This window comes from Microcebus murinus, chromosome 10, assembly GCF_040939455.1.
Source record: "Microcebus murinus isolate Inina chromosome 10, M.murinus_Inina_mat1.0, whole genome shotgun sequence".
NCBI classification, from domain to species: Eukaryota; Metazoa; Chordata; class Mammalia; order Primates; family Cheirogaleidae; genus Microcebus; species Microcebus murinus.
The window spans coordinates 87,771,148-87,784,270 of NC_134113.1; the positions used below are offsets into that span (position 1 = coordinate 87,771,148).

At 38.7% G+C, this 13,123-nt stretch overlaps 1 protein-coding gene across 1 annotated transcript in view; it reads left to right on the top strand.

The window, feature by feature from the left end:
* The window catches only part of GUCY2C (guanylate cyclase 2C), a 76,441-nt gene that overhangs the window by 11,433 nt on the left and 51,885 nt on the right, over positions 1-13,123 (top strand). Inside the window, exons 4-9 of the mRNA XM_012753729.3 lie at positions 1,170-1,388; positions 2,486-2,607; positions 4,072-4,168; positions 6,305-6,422; positions 8,495-8,630; positions 10,306-10,391. Of these exons, the coding sequence (XP_012609183.2) occupies positions 1,170-1,388; positions 2,486-2,607; positions 4,072-4,168; positions 6,305-6,422; positions 8,495-8,630; positions 10,306-10,391 (778 nt within the window). The remainder of the gene's footprint in view (positions 1-1,169; positions 1,389-2,485; positions 2,608-4,071; positions 4,169-6,304; positions 6,423-8,494; positions 8,631-10,305; positions 10,392-13,123) is intronic.

Here is a 13,123-nt window from a genome sequence, read left to right on the forward strand (position 1 = left end):
ACACAGGCAGGGACTGACGACAGGAAAGTCAGCAGGGGAGAAGGGCCTGAATTAGTAATTAGGGAGGAAGCTGTGGGCATGGAAAAGGAGGATGGCTGCAAAGAGATTGGAAGATAGAATCAGTAGTATTGGATAACATTGGCTGTTGGGATGAGGGATGGAGAGAAGTCAAAGAAGCCTTTGAGATATCAGAACATTAAAAGAAATTTAAAAATCAAGGTAAGGAGCAGTTTTAAAGAAAAAAAGAAATGATGAATCTGACTGTGAACATGGTGAGTTTGAGATGCAAGCAGGACACCCTGTAAAACCTTTCAGTGGAGCCCTGAAGATGGAAGGGGGTGTTGTTTTTCTTCCTTCATTAAGTACATATTGAGCATCAGCCCTTGAGTCAGGCAGACTGGAGCTACCCAGGTGAACAGCCAGGCACGACCCCTGCCTTCAAGGAGCTTACAGTCAAGTGGAGAAGACAGATATTAAACAGAGACTCATCCAAATAATTACCTGGTCTTAGATATTGTGGACAGTTTTCCTGATAGATAAAGAGATATGAAATCTAGGACCTGAGACAAGAGTAAGAGTCATTCTGGCAAAGAGGCAGGGGAATATCGTTCCTGGCATTTGTGAAGTTCTGGTTGGGAATGAAGCTTGGTTTATTTAGGAAACTACTAGAAGGTCCAGGTGCTGAGCAGGGGAAGGAAAGCCTCTCAAAGCCTCAGCTGATGCCTGTCTCAGAGGTAGTCCAGAGCAGAGCTGGGAAGAAAGCAATAAATGCATGGAAGGAAAAGCGTAGATGGCACCTTTCTGGCTGTATGACAGTTAATGGTGGCTGTGGTGGCCCACCCTCTATTTTCTTAGCATTACTTCCCAAAGCCCTTGTGTCCCAGCTCAGATATCACGGCAACTCATTTTAGAATAAGTCAAATCAACCAAGCCACATATTCATGAAACCACCTACAATGCGCTTGAAACATAGCATGCTGCTCAATGAGTGTTGCTTTTAAATTCATCTATGTGGAAGGGACACCTATATAAATGGGAAAACTGCTTTAATGACCTTATGTCATTCTTGCCACTGACACACACATGTTGAAACAGGTTAAAGAGGGAGCTTATTTGTGCTGCTGAAGTGAATCCTGACACTGGTTTCTTTCTCACCTCTTGGCATATAGCCTTGACACAGAGTTGAGCTACCCCATGATTTCAGCTGGAAGTTTTGGATTGTCATGTGACTATAAAGAAACCTTAACCAGGCTGATGTCTCCAGCCAGGAAATTGATGTACTTCTTGGTTAACTTTTGGAAGATCAACAATCTGCCATTTAAAACATTTTCCTGGAACTCTTCATATGTTTACAAGGATGGCAACGAAGAGTCTGAGGATTGTTTCTGGTAAGCAGGATCATGAATATTCTGCTAGCACTTTCTGTGTAGAGAAGCTGTAGACTCAAGGCAGACTGCCAGGTTATTACCGGATGTCACAGTGTTGGGAGTGAAAACCAGCCCACTTCCTTACACACATGTAGAAGCAAAGGGGCCAAAGTAAATATAGAGCTATAAAAGTCATCAGCATATATTGCATTTGCAACACTTTTATAGTTTTGTGACTACTTTCACATTAGTTTGATTGATTCCCCACAGTAAATTCTCTGAAGAAAAGAAAACAAGTAGTAGGATCCCCATTTTACAGATAAGGAAAATGAAACCACAAGTTAGTGCTTTCCAACTGCTGTGTAAGATGTGATACCAGAGAATGTGCATTCTGTTCACACCTACAAGTAGTTAGAAAGAAAAAATTCTTTCACACCTTTTCAGAGGAACAAGGGGCAGGGAGAACAGGAATAATGGGTTCCATTGCTAAAAGAAAATTGCAAGGTTCACTCAACTCCAACAAAAGTGGCAGAGGGAATCTTCTGGTTGGGTTGCTGTCTGTTACTTCCAGGATGCTACTTAGTTCTGCAGTCTCTCTCCACCTAAGTATGCAGAAGACTAAGGTGGAAAACCACCAGGGGTCACATCTAGGGAACTGCAAGAATCAACCTTAAGACCTCCATCCTAGAAACTTTGGGGTGAACTTGGAACATGCAAAAGTCCATTTCACATGAGAGTAGAAATTATTCCTACCAGTTCTGAATTTTTGTACTGTAGATTTAAAGGTTTCAACTTCTCCATGATAATGGGACTGATTTATAGAGCAGAGCAGAACCTTCCTTCAGCAAGGAGCAGTAAGCCTTCATACGGGACCCACCAAATGTCTACTATTTGTATATATACAGGAAGACTCCCTAAAACTTCCCCCATACTTTCACTTAATTAGATGTTCACAATCCAAACTAGTGGTACCATGATGTGTACTGTCTATCGTGTTAATAGCAGAAATGAATTTTAAATGAAGGAGTCCCCAGATAGCTCTGCCAATAATAAGTGAAAGGTGTAGAAGCCCATGAGGGATTGAAGCTGGTTTCTTAGTTTCTCTTTTCCTGTTCTAGGTACCTCAATGCTCTGGAGGCTGGAGTTTCCTATTTTTCCCAGGAACTCAGCTTTAAGGACACGTTGAGAAAAAAGGACCAGTTTCAGTCTATCTTAACAGACCGCAATAGGAAAAGCAATGGTAAGAAAACATGAAGACATTTTTTTTGCCAATTTCTTCCTCACGAGTACCACCTCCTTATGAGTCATTTTGACGAATCTGCCACTGCAAAGCTATCATCATTGCCTGTATATATTTTGTATATTGGAGAAGATGTATAGTTGCACGCAACTTCATTGTTTTATCGTTCCTTTCATTGACTAAAACCTTACACTCTGAGAGAAAATACAAAAGTAGTATTGAATAAATATATTAACATAGTGAAAGTAATGATAATGCTAAATTCCAGCTTTTACAAACCAAAAGAATATCATGACCCACCATCAGTAAACTGCTTTTTAAGTTTACCTCAATCCAATATATTACTGGATTTGTGATTAATCCTCACACATTCCGAACCCTGATCCCTCAGGTGCCCAAGAGGATAAATTTATTGATTATATGGCCTCAGGAAAAATTATAAGAAAAGCAAAGATTGTCTCACTTTCCTAATCTGTCTGTATCTCAACTGCCCAATGATATCCCAGCTAGAGGCCAAGTATCCAAAGCTAATGGGATAAAATTATTCTAACTAAGTTATTAGGGGATTTGTTATACTTTCCACATATTTCTGTCTACAAATGAAAATATATCAGTAGCAAAGGAATCAATTGTAGGAATTTCCTACAAGGCAAGATGCTTGCTTGATGGATTTCCTGATATCTCTCAAATCATCTTCTGCCAGTATCAAACATTATGCTATATTAAGAATCTACCAGTTGCCAAAACATTAACCAAGATATGAGGGAGGAGAAGTATAAAATTATTCATGTCCCTAAAGAGTTTACAATTCAACTAAACAGCACAGCATAAAAAAGTGGCGTCCCCCAACTCCTCGTACTCATAAAGCCATGCATTCAGTAGGCAGCTGGCTGAAATTCGTGGTACAGCTTCAGTTTGGACTCTGTCACTGCAATTACTAAGATGGAGTTTTAAGTTAAGATACAGACAAAGCCCAAGAAAAGTTGTTTAGGCAGATTTTATAAATTCTTCTCACATTCACTTATACTATATCTTTTTCAACCACTTTTACAAATAGTGAGGTGCACATCACTTCTCTATGAAAATAGCTTTTGGAACCACTCCAGCCTAGTATAATGGTATAAATACTAAACCAAGACTCACAAACTTGACTACTAAAGCTATCTTTGTCATCTACTGGTTCTTTGACCCTTTGGTATATTGGCGTCAGCCCCCTTAAATCTATAAAAATTAAAGGAATGGGCTAGGGGATTTTTTTTTTAAAGATCCCATGCAGCTGTATTCTGAATCTATAACTGTAAATGACAAAAAATAAAATAAGGGAGGGGGGATTTGGAGCATTGGTGTTAATCTTAAAAATAAATGTAACATGTACATGCTGGGTTCAAATTCCGGCAACTGGTTCCCTCCAGTTTGTGTGTAGACTGTCATGTATTTCTCTCCGTGCCTTGCTCCCTTCTCCAGTGATTGTTATGTGTGGAACACCAGAAACTGTCAACAACCTCAAGGGTGACCAAGCAGTGGATGAAGACATTGTCATTATTCTAGTGGATCTATTCAAGTAGGTATAATATTTGGAAGAAACTACCTACTTTCAAAAATGAAGTATTCCAGGGATTTGCAGAAGACAAATCCTCTCTTCTCTTCTTTACACAGCCTCTTACAGAGTTCAGTATAATGATAATATTTGAAGCAAAGTCTCATTCTTTCTTAATCACACCCTCATTCTTGTTTAATCTATTGTGGCCTTAGCAGAGATGCATTCCTTTGACACCTCTATCATGTCTACATATAAAAGTTTTATAAAAGCCCCATTAAACCTAAATGTCCATTCATTTACTAGACCCACTCAGTCAACATAGGATCCTGATTTCCAAGAAATGAGAAATCAACTAATGACTCCATAATGTTATCCCTGGAGCTTCAGTTGCTAATGGCCTTTGGTCCTAGATTACTTTTGCCTCTGATAAGGGCAGAGTTTCAGGTGTATGTGTCTGATTTACATAATTATTCTTTGCCCTCTGTAGCACTAGGTAGTGATATTTTCCTACACACTTCTCTGGGACTAACGAGAGAAAATTTCAGAGAGCAGAAACCACCTTTTGTCACGTCCCATCTTTTACCACTCATCTTCTGATAAGGGTGGAGACCCCACTAACAAACTGTGCCACGGAAGCATTAGAGTCCGATTAGGCTTAAAGAAGGTGTCACAGGTGTACCTGTGCCCCTTGTCTTCAGCAGCTACATCACATGATTTCACTTATCTGACCTGATCATTAATCATTACCTGTCTGTATTCAGTCCAGAGGCTGTCACTGCTCTAGAACTTTCCCATAATTTGTCTAGTCATTTCACCTACACTAACTGTACTTCAGCACGAAGGGAGATGAGGCATAGGAACTGTAGTCCTGTTCGTTGGCTAGATGGTCATGAAGATAATTTAATCAACCAACACAGCCTTTCAGTTACAGAAGTACAGAAAAGAGGGCAAAGTTATCAATATCTCCCTCCAATAACCATACTGATTTCAATATCTGCTTTGCCTTCTAGAAGGAATCCTCGGGGTAGCCACGTCGGTTTAATTTTATCTTCAGCACATCCTCGATCAACCACCAAAGTGCTGGCATTCCTTTGCCACTATTCTCAAAGGATACCTGGCTATGTTTTAGAAAGATCATGAGACTCAAAACTAGACATAACTTGTATTTGAATTCTAATTTTAACACTCCCAATTCTTTTAACTCTTTTTTTTGGTTTTTTTTTAGCATCTTCAGATTAAATCTTCTCATTTGTAAAATGAGAATTAACATGTCCTCTTTCTAGGGGTGCTTTCAGGGTTAGATGTGATAATGGGAGCAAAATATTCCACACAGTCCTTAGCACATAGTAGAAGTGTTTAAACATTAAATATTCCAGGAGCAGTGGCATGTACCTGCCCAGCTGCTCGGGAGGCTGAGCCCAGAGGATCACTCGAGCCCAGGCGTTCAAGACCAGCCTGGGCAACATAGTGAGACCTCTGTCTCTTAAAAGAGATTAAATAATGATCACCCTAATTATAGCAGTTCAAACATGTTAAATTCTTTGCATATTAAAACATCCAAATAATTAGGAACCTTAGAAACCATATGATTTACAGAGTAATCTCAGACAGTATTGAAAGTCTACAAAGTGCCAAGCATTATCTAAGAGTTGAGGATACAAGGATCAGTAAGCTAATGTCCCATAAGTCAAGAAGCTTACAGTGTTAGAGAAAATGGTTAGTCTTTTTATGCTTATATTTCACCATCTAAAAAGTAAGTTTAATGATAAAATTTCTCTCTACTATGTCCCACTATCTCTAAAGTGTTAAGAGCACTTACAGAAGAGAAAGTTTCCAGGTATAAACCAAGCCTTAAAAGCAAGTACTAGCTCACATGTCCAGGGACCAAACAATTTCCCTCAAAGAAGTATCTGTATTCTTATTTTCCTCTCCACGTGTTTATGTTAACCGTAGCTGCCTAAGTTCTCTTATTCAACTTAGCAAGCACAGAAGAAAATAATCCTATCTGGGGGAAGTAGAAAGTTTTGCAGGTTACTGGAAAAACATGTTTTAAACTATTTTCAAGGCTGGTGTTATAGTTTCTGTGAATGGCTGAAGGTGCATCTCTATTTTTGGAGGAACTTAATTTTCATGAGGAACCCATGCTTTTTATTACAGTGACTACTACTTTGAGGACCATGCCAAAGCCCCTGACTATATGAAAAATGTCCTTGTTCTGACACTGCCTCCTGAAAATTCCAGACTGAATTACTCTTTCTCCGGTAACTTTTCACCGGTAAGCTCTTATTTTATATTATAGTATAAATAATATGCTATTATTTTCTTTGTCGGGGATAATATAATTGTTCTTCCATTCAGAACCCAAATTCTAAAATGAGAAATTAGTTTTACTCTTTCCAATTCACTCAACAAATGTTAACTGAGACCAACTACGAGTACAGCAGTTTGCAAGAGCAGAGCCCCTACCGAAACTCCTACTGGAGGTCACTCTGCTAGACTCTAGACCAGCACAACGGGGGACCCTTCTGCAATATCAGAGTGGAAGTGACAATATGGAAAGAGAGGAAGAAGCCCTGCCATTGAGGGATATTCTTGCACTTAGGGGAGGTAAAAATTAAATAGTGTAAAATAAGGCCTGGCGCGGCGGCTCACGCATGTGTAATCCTAACACTCTGGGAGGCCGAGGCAGGTGGGTCACTCGAGGTCAGGAGTTCGAAACCAGCCTGAGCAAGAGCGAGACCCTGTTTCTACTAAAAATAGAAAGAAATTAATTGGCCAACTAATATATATACAAAAAAAAATTAGCCGGGCATGGTGGCATGCCTGTAGTCCCAGCTACTTGGGAGGCTGAGGCAGGAGGATCGCTTGAGCCCAGGAGTTTGAGGTTGCTGTGAGTTCAGCTGACGCCACAGCACTGTAGCCTGGGCAACAGAGTGAGACTCTGTTTCAAAAAAAAAAAAAAAGTAGTGTAAAATAAAGCGTTACTGGAAAGTTCTCTACATCCTAAAGCATTTTTTTCCTGTCACTGATGCCAAGATTCTACCTTTACATGTGTGTGTTCCTAGGTTAAGACATTGTCCTCCATTACAATTCAGTTGACCACTATCCAAATTTGCCCAGGACAGTCCTGGTTTATTTTTGTTACCTCAGTATCTCATCTGGTTTAGCATTTGTCCTGGCAAAAGGGCTTCCATTTGGACATTAAATCATGGGCACCTTACTATAGGATGCAGGGCCCCTGACAATAATAGCACATTGGGCTTTGTCAGTCACTGTGCCTTAATCTGATTAAATTTATTGGATGCATTCTGCCCCTCAGAGACTAACAGGTAAGAGCAGATTTGGAGTACGAGGAAAAGGAAGGGGCAATCCTGAGGAGCCTAGACAACTTTGGGAGGGCGAGTCAAGGGTCAGGCCCAAAAGGCTATAAGGACAGTTGGATACCTCTGGGTTTTTCTTCCGAGACTAGCAATTCTAAGCCCTCCAATTTATGACCCTGCCAAAATTAGGGACTGTGTCTTAACTGGATTCTTTTCATTTCATGACATGATGACTTCAGCAAAAAAAAAAAAAAAAAAAAGGAAACCAGTGGAAGAGTTTTATTTTTCTTTTTTATATTTCCTAGCAAATATAATCCTGGGTGTAGTAACCAGATAGCACTTGACCATATTCTCGGCTCTGACAAAAGTATGATTCTTCACAAGTGGGCAGTTTGAAATGCTCAAGGTAACAGTACTCACTTGGTCTCAGTAGGGCAAGAGCTTTTATTAATAATTTATAGCTCAGCTCTGTGAAGTCCACCATGCACCAGCTCCATTGCTTTCCCAGGGCAGACATTTGGGGCCTGAAGTAATACCCAACCAGAACTATCTCCAAAGCAAGTTCAATGGTATCATGCAATCAAAGCTGCTCAAGTCCCATTCAGGACACTGAAAGGCAGGGATTGTTTCTGTTTTTTTCTCTTTTGCACTTTAATGAAAATATTCAACTATAAGCAAACATTATCTCCATATAAAATCTTATAGAAATTATGAAAATGCTTCACGTTGTCTTTCCTGGTGGCAATTGTATATTTTATCATTGTGGGAAGGAAATATAACTGCTTATAGTTACTACCCTAAAGACAGTGTTCTTATGTTATTGATCCCAAGAGAAGGCAGAATTGTGACATGGGATAAAAAAGAGTACTGGGACCCAAGAAGAGAAGTCTCCTTTAATAACATCCAACTCCTTTAATATCCTTTTAACTTTCCAGTTACTCTGCTGATCCCAAGAACCTTTTGCTCCAGTCTCAAGACTGGAATCTCTTTTTGGGGATGCATTTTAAGAGTTTTCTTTCTCCTTCAGGGAAGAAGAGACTTTGCTCTTTCCTACTTGAATGGAATCTTGCTTTTTGGACACGTGGTGAAGACATTTCTTGAAAATGGAGAAGAAGTTCTCACCCACAAATTTGCTTATGCCTTCAGGAACCTCACTTTTGAAGGTACTGGTCTCCAAAGAGCAAACAACCAGAAAGCTGAGGAAATGTGGGCTTTCTGAATGGACTTTGGGAGATGGTGAAGGGTTTGGCAATAGATGGTTTAATAGCTATTAATAACTACCTTTGAACTCAACTGGAGGCAAACATCATTGCGTACACTTTGGCCACGCTATTATTGATAAGCGGACTGCCATTTATGCTGTGGACTTTCATGATCTTTGGATATCATAGAAAGAACATGAAGCTCAGTTTCCATACTTATAAGCAAGCTCATTGCAGGACATTTTGAGCAGTTATGTCCTCACTATGTTTGGAGACTAGCAAGAAAAGAAATATTTGCAGTTTGATTTTGTTCCCTTCACATCTCCCTTTCTGTCCTTCAAGGATCTGGGACCCTGTGTTAAACATGTAACCACTGAAACCCCTCATAACAATACCGCCCGAAACAATACATACCCCTCTAAACCATGCAGATCAACAACATTCCCCTTTCCCACAAACCCCTATTAAAATTCCCATCTTTCGTTTCCCAGATCTCATCCAGAGATGACAAAGAAATATTCTTTCAAATCTGATGTATACTAAGTAAAAGACGAATGATAGTTGCCTTGTCTGGCTTACGTCTTACTCTGGGAAATCTTTGTCCTAGTGCAAGGTGGGTCTTCCTCTGTTGGCTACAGAAGGCAGCAGATGCCCAGCATAAGGGCTGAAGACGGTAGCAAGGGCTATGTGAATGGTAATGACAGGAAGAGACCACGTCTGCTTCACTGAAGAAGCAAAGAGGGAGTCATGATCATTTATTGGTCATCCCATGTGTTCTACCAGGAAATTTATGTGCATTCTTAATATTTCCTATATCCATGATCATGGTGAAACATCCTAATGGCCACTAGCACAGGCTTAGAGCCAAGAGACATTTGTTTGTGTCCTGGTTTAGCCACCTACCACCTGTACAACCCTGGGCAAATTATTTAATACCTATACATTCAACAAATTATTTCTCATCAATAAAGTGGAGATAATAATGATTTCTATATCATGGTATTCCAGGGAGAATAATTTGGTAAATTATTCTCTATGATATAAAGCACTTAGCACAGATCCTGGTATATAATGAACATGAAATAAATGTTAGCTATTATGTTGAGCCATGTGAAATAGCTGATTTGATCATTTTTTACCTAAACAGCCATTTCATAGGTTTATCCAATACTGCTGTTTCATAGATGAGAAAACTGGAACTCAGAGAACTTAAGTAATTTTTTCAATGTCTTCAGCCCATAAGTGATAGTGAAAAAATTTTGATTTTCTTATAATCTAAGTCAGATTGTGCAGTGACCTAAACACTGCGCTACTAGTTTAGGAAATATTCTTAGCAAAAATGAATCCTTAATAATAGAGGGATTTATTAACTGATTACTTTTAGTGCCATCCTAAATGTAATAAAAAAAGATTTTTCCTTCAATTAAATAACATGTCCCATGAAAATACCCTTCAGGGATCTCAAGGTCAAGAAACCAATCCAGGTGCCCTCTAATTAGACCATTAGGGTCAACAATTTTTCAGGAAATTTGAAACAGAGCAATTTGAACCCATTTTACATTCTCTGTCGGGGTCCAACCAGTCTGTCAAGTAAGAAGTCAACAATGGCCTCTAACATGCTCTAATTTTGCCCTAGGGTATGGGGGTCCAGTGACCTTGGATGACAGTGGAGATGTTGACGCAACCATGACACTTCTTTATACCTCTCTGAAAACCAACAAAGTATGTCTCACTGCTTATCAGGAAATGCAGGGTGATGTGATTGGGTGAGAAAAGATGACTTGGAAAAGGAACAACAGCAAAGGAATTAGATAAATTATGCTTAGGCTCTGAAGACAATTCATTTTAGCTTTACAATTATGCCCCGCTTGGGCAGTATTCCTTAATCATTTTGACTCATAAAAACTTCTTACTCAGAATACCTACTCTATTTACTATATATATATATAGTATATATATACTATATATATACTATATATATAGTAAATAGTACTATATATATATATATATATATATATATATATATATAAAATACCCACTCAGAATAAATTATGCAATATAATGACCAGACTATTATGGGATACCAATGAGAAGATAACAGGTCTTTCCTAAAAGTTGTTTATTCATTTTCACAACTAAAGATTTCAACGAAATATTCCCTGTTCTATTCATTTGAACTCTCATGAAAATCATTAACTGTGTAGTCCCTGAAGCCCACATAAACAGCCCTATAATGTTATGCTTTCATTTACATTATATGTCTTTTTTAGGTTCTTTAAAGTAGTAGGTTCTTTAGGTAGTAGGTTCTTTAGGTAGTAGTAGGTTCACAGTAGGTTCTTTAAAGAAAGAGAGTGGTTCTACTCACCTCTCCATTTCTCCAGTGCTTAGCTTGTTTCTTGGTACATAGTTGATGGCTGATCAGTATTTAGTTTAAAAACAAAACACCTAGGCTGGATGTGGTGGCTCACGCCTGTAATTTTAGCACTCTGGGAGGCTGAGGCAGGAGGATCGCTCAAGGTCAGAAGTTCGAGACCAGCTTGAGCAAGAGCAAGACCCCGTCTCTACTAAAAATAGAAAGAAATTATCTGGACAACTAAAAAAACATATATATATATATATATATATATATATATATATATATATATATGAAAATTAGGCAGGCATGGTGGTGCATGCCTGTAGTCCCAGCTACTCGGGAGGCTGAGGCAGAAGGATTAGTTGAGCCCAAGACTTTGAGGTTGCTGTGAGCTAGGCTGATGCCATGGCACTCTAGCCTGGGCAACAGAGCCAGAGTCTGTATAAAAACAAAACAAAACCACAAAGCACCTATCTCTATGTCATCCAAAGTTGTGCCCATCCAAACTGTGAAAGCTGCTGTTCCAGCCAACCAAGTGGTCAGTAGAATGCCTTTTTTTTTTTTTCAGGAGGTCAGGTCCTGACACAACTAGGAATTTAGGAGAAAACGTTATTCATCTTTTCATTATCCAATGTGAGCATTATGACACCTTAAGTCATATATTGAGTATACATATTGACCCAGATTTGTAAAAGATATCTGCAATGGCAAATGTGAAAAACCAGAGAAAAGATGTCCAGATTGAAAAAGTTAACCAGAAATTTGGGAGCAGCATTTCAAAAGAGTAATCCGTAGTTTTTAGTTACTATATTGAACCTTTAATATAATGCTATATTTGGCATATATTCTACAGGAATAGCTTAAAATAAATCCCTCTAATGTTTCAGTTACTAATAGTAACTACAAAGTTACCTACGTTCCCCTCTGAGTTTGCACCTGGGAGGATGTCCCCTGACTCCCATGGAGAGAGGCCATACATATGGGGAGATATCTTATGTTAGCTTCATGACTGCTCTTCAAAATGAAAAATGTTGTTCTTTGCACTTACTCCCTCTAAATGCAAATTTGGTTGAATTTTTCAGTAATGTAATGCCATCAATTGTGCATCAAATATAACATATATGTATATTTGGGGAAACCAAGGATTAGTTCCCAAAACATAGGGCCAGAGAGACAGTAATCTATATCTGGGGCAGGCCTCCAAATAGAGTTTTAATATGCCATACCCTCACATATAGGATATGTCTTATCCTCAGTATATGCAATTATAGACTTTGCCTCAAGTTATGAGTGAAGTTTGAGGCTGAGGGAGCCCTTTCCTTGCTCCCCAACCAGGTCCCAGTCCAGGGCTCACAAAGGGGTTTTGTTCCTTGAAAGGAAAAAGGAGAGAGACAGGAAAAAAAAAAATGAAAATGCAAAACTTTTGTCCAGAACATTTTGAAGGAACAATGATGAATTTAGAAAGATGGTCATTTTTTTCAGATGTCCCTTACCAAATTGACTCAATATATGCAGCTGTAATTTAAGAATATATTAATATTTTCATTGCTAAATTACTTGAAAAAGAAAACTTTTATCTTCGAAACCCAATTAGTGTCATGTATAAGAAAGCACATTAGAGCAAAGGGGAAAAAGAGATTAGAAAATCATATAATTGATAGCAGTTAAGAAATGTAAAATTATTTCACGGCCCCTTGACAGGTATCAAAATGACATGCATTTTGTGGTGCATTTTCTTGAGAGATTGTTTTCAAAAGCAACTTAATATGGAAAACACTGGTGATTCATCTGTCATGTGGCTTAGACTTAGCCATTTAATATTTCTTGGCCTCCATTTTAATATTTGTAAAATGAAAGACTTGAACTAGTTCTCGAAAGACCCAAAGAATCTGTGTTGGGCAGTGATTAATGGTGTAGTGTATGTCCATAAAGAAATAGAAAACTAATCAGCCCATCTGGAGTTTAAATCTGTGTTCATGCTGTGAACAGATAATCAGATCCTAACCAGCTAGTTAGCAATTACCTTGCTGCACTGAGGAGTGTTATGAAATGCTAGTGTTGTTGAGCAGGATGATCAATCTCATTAGAAGCTGTTCTA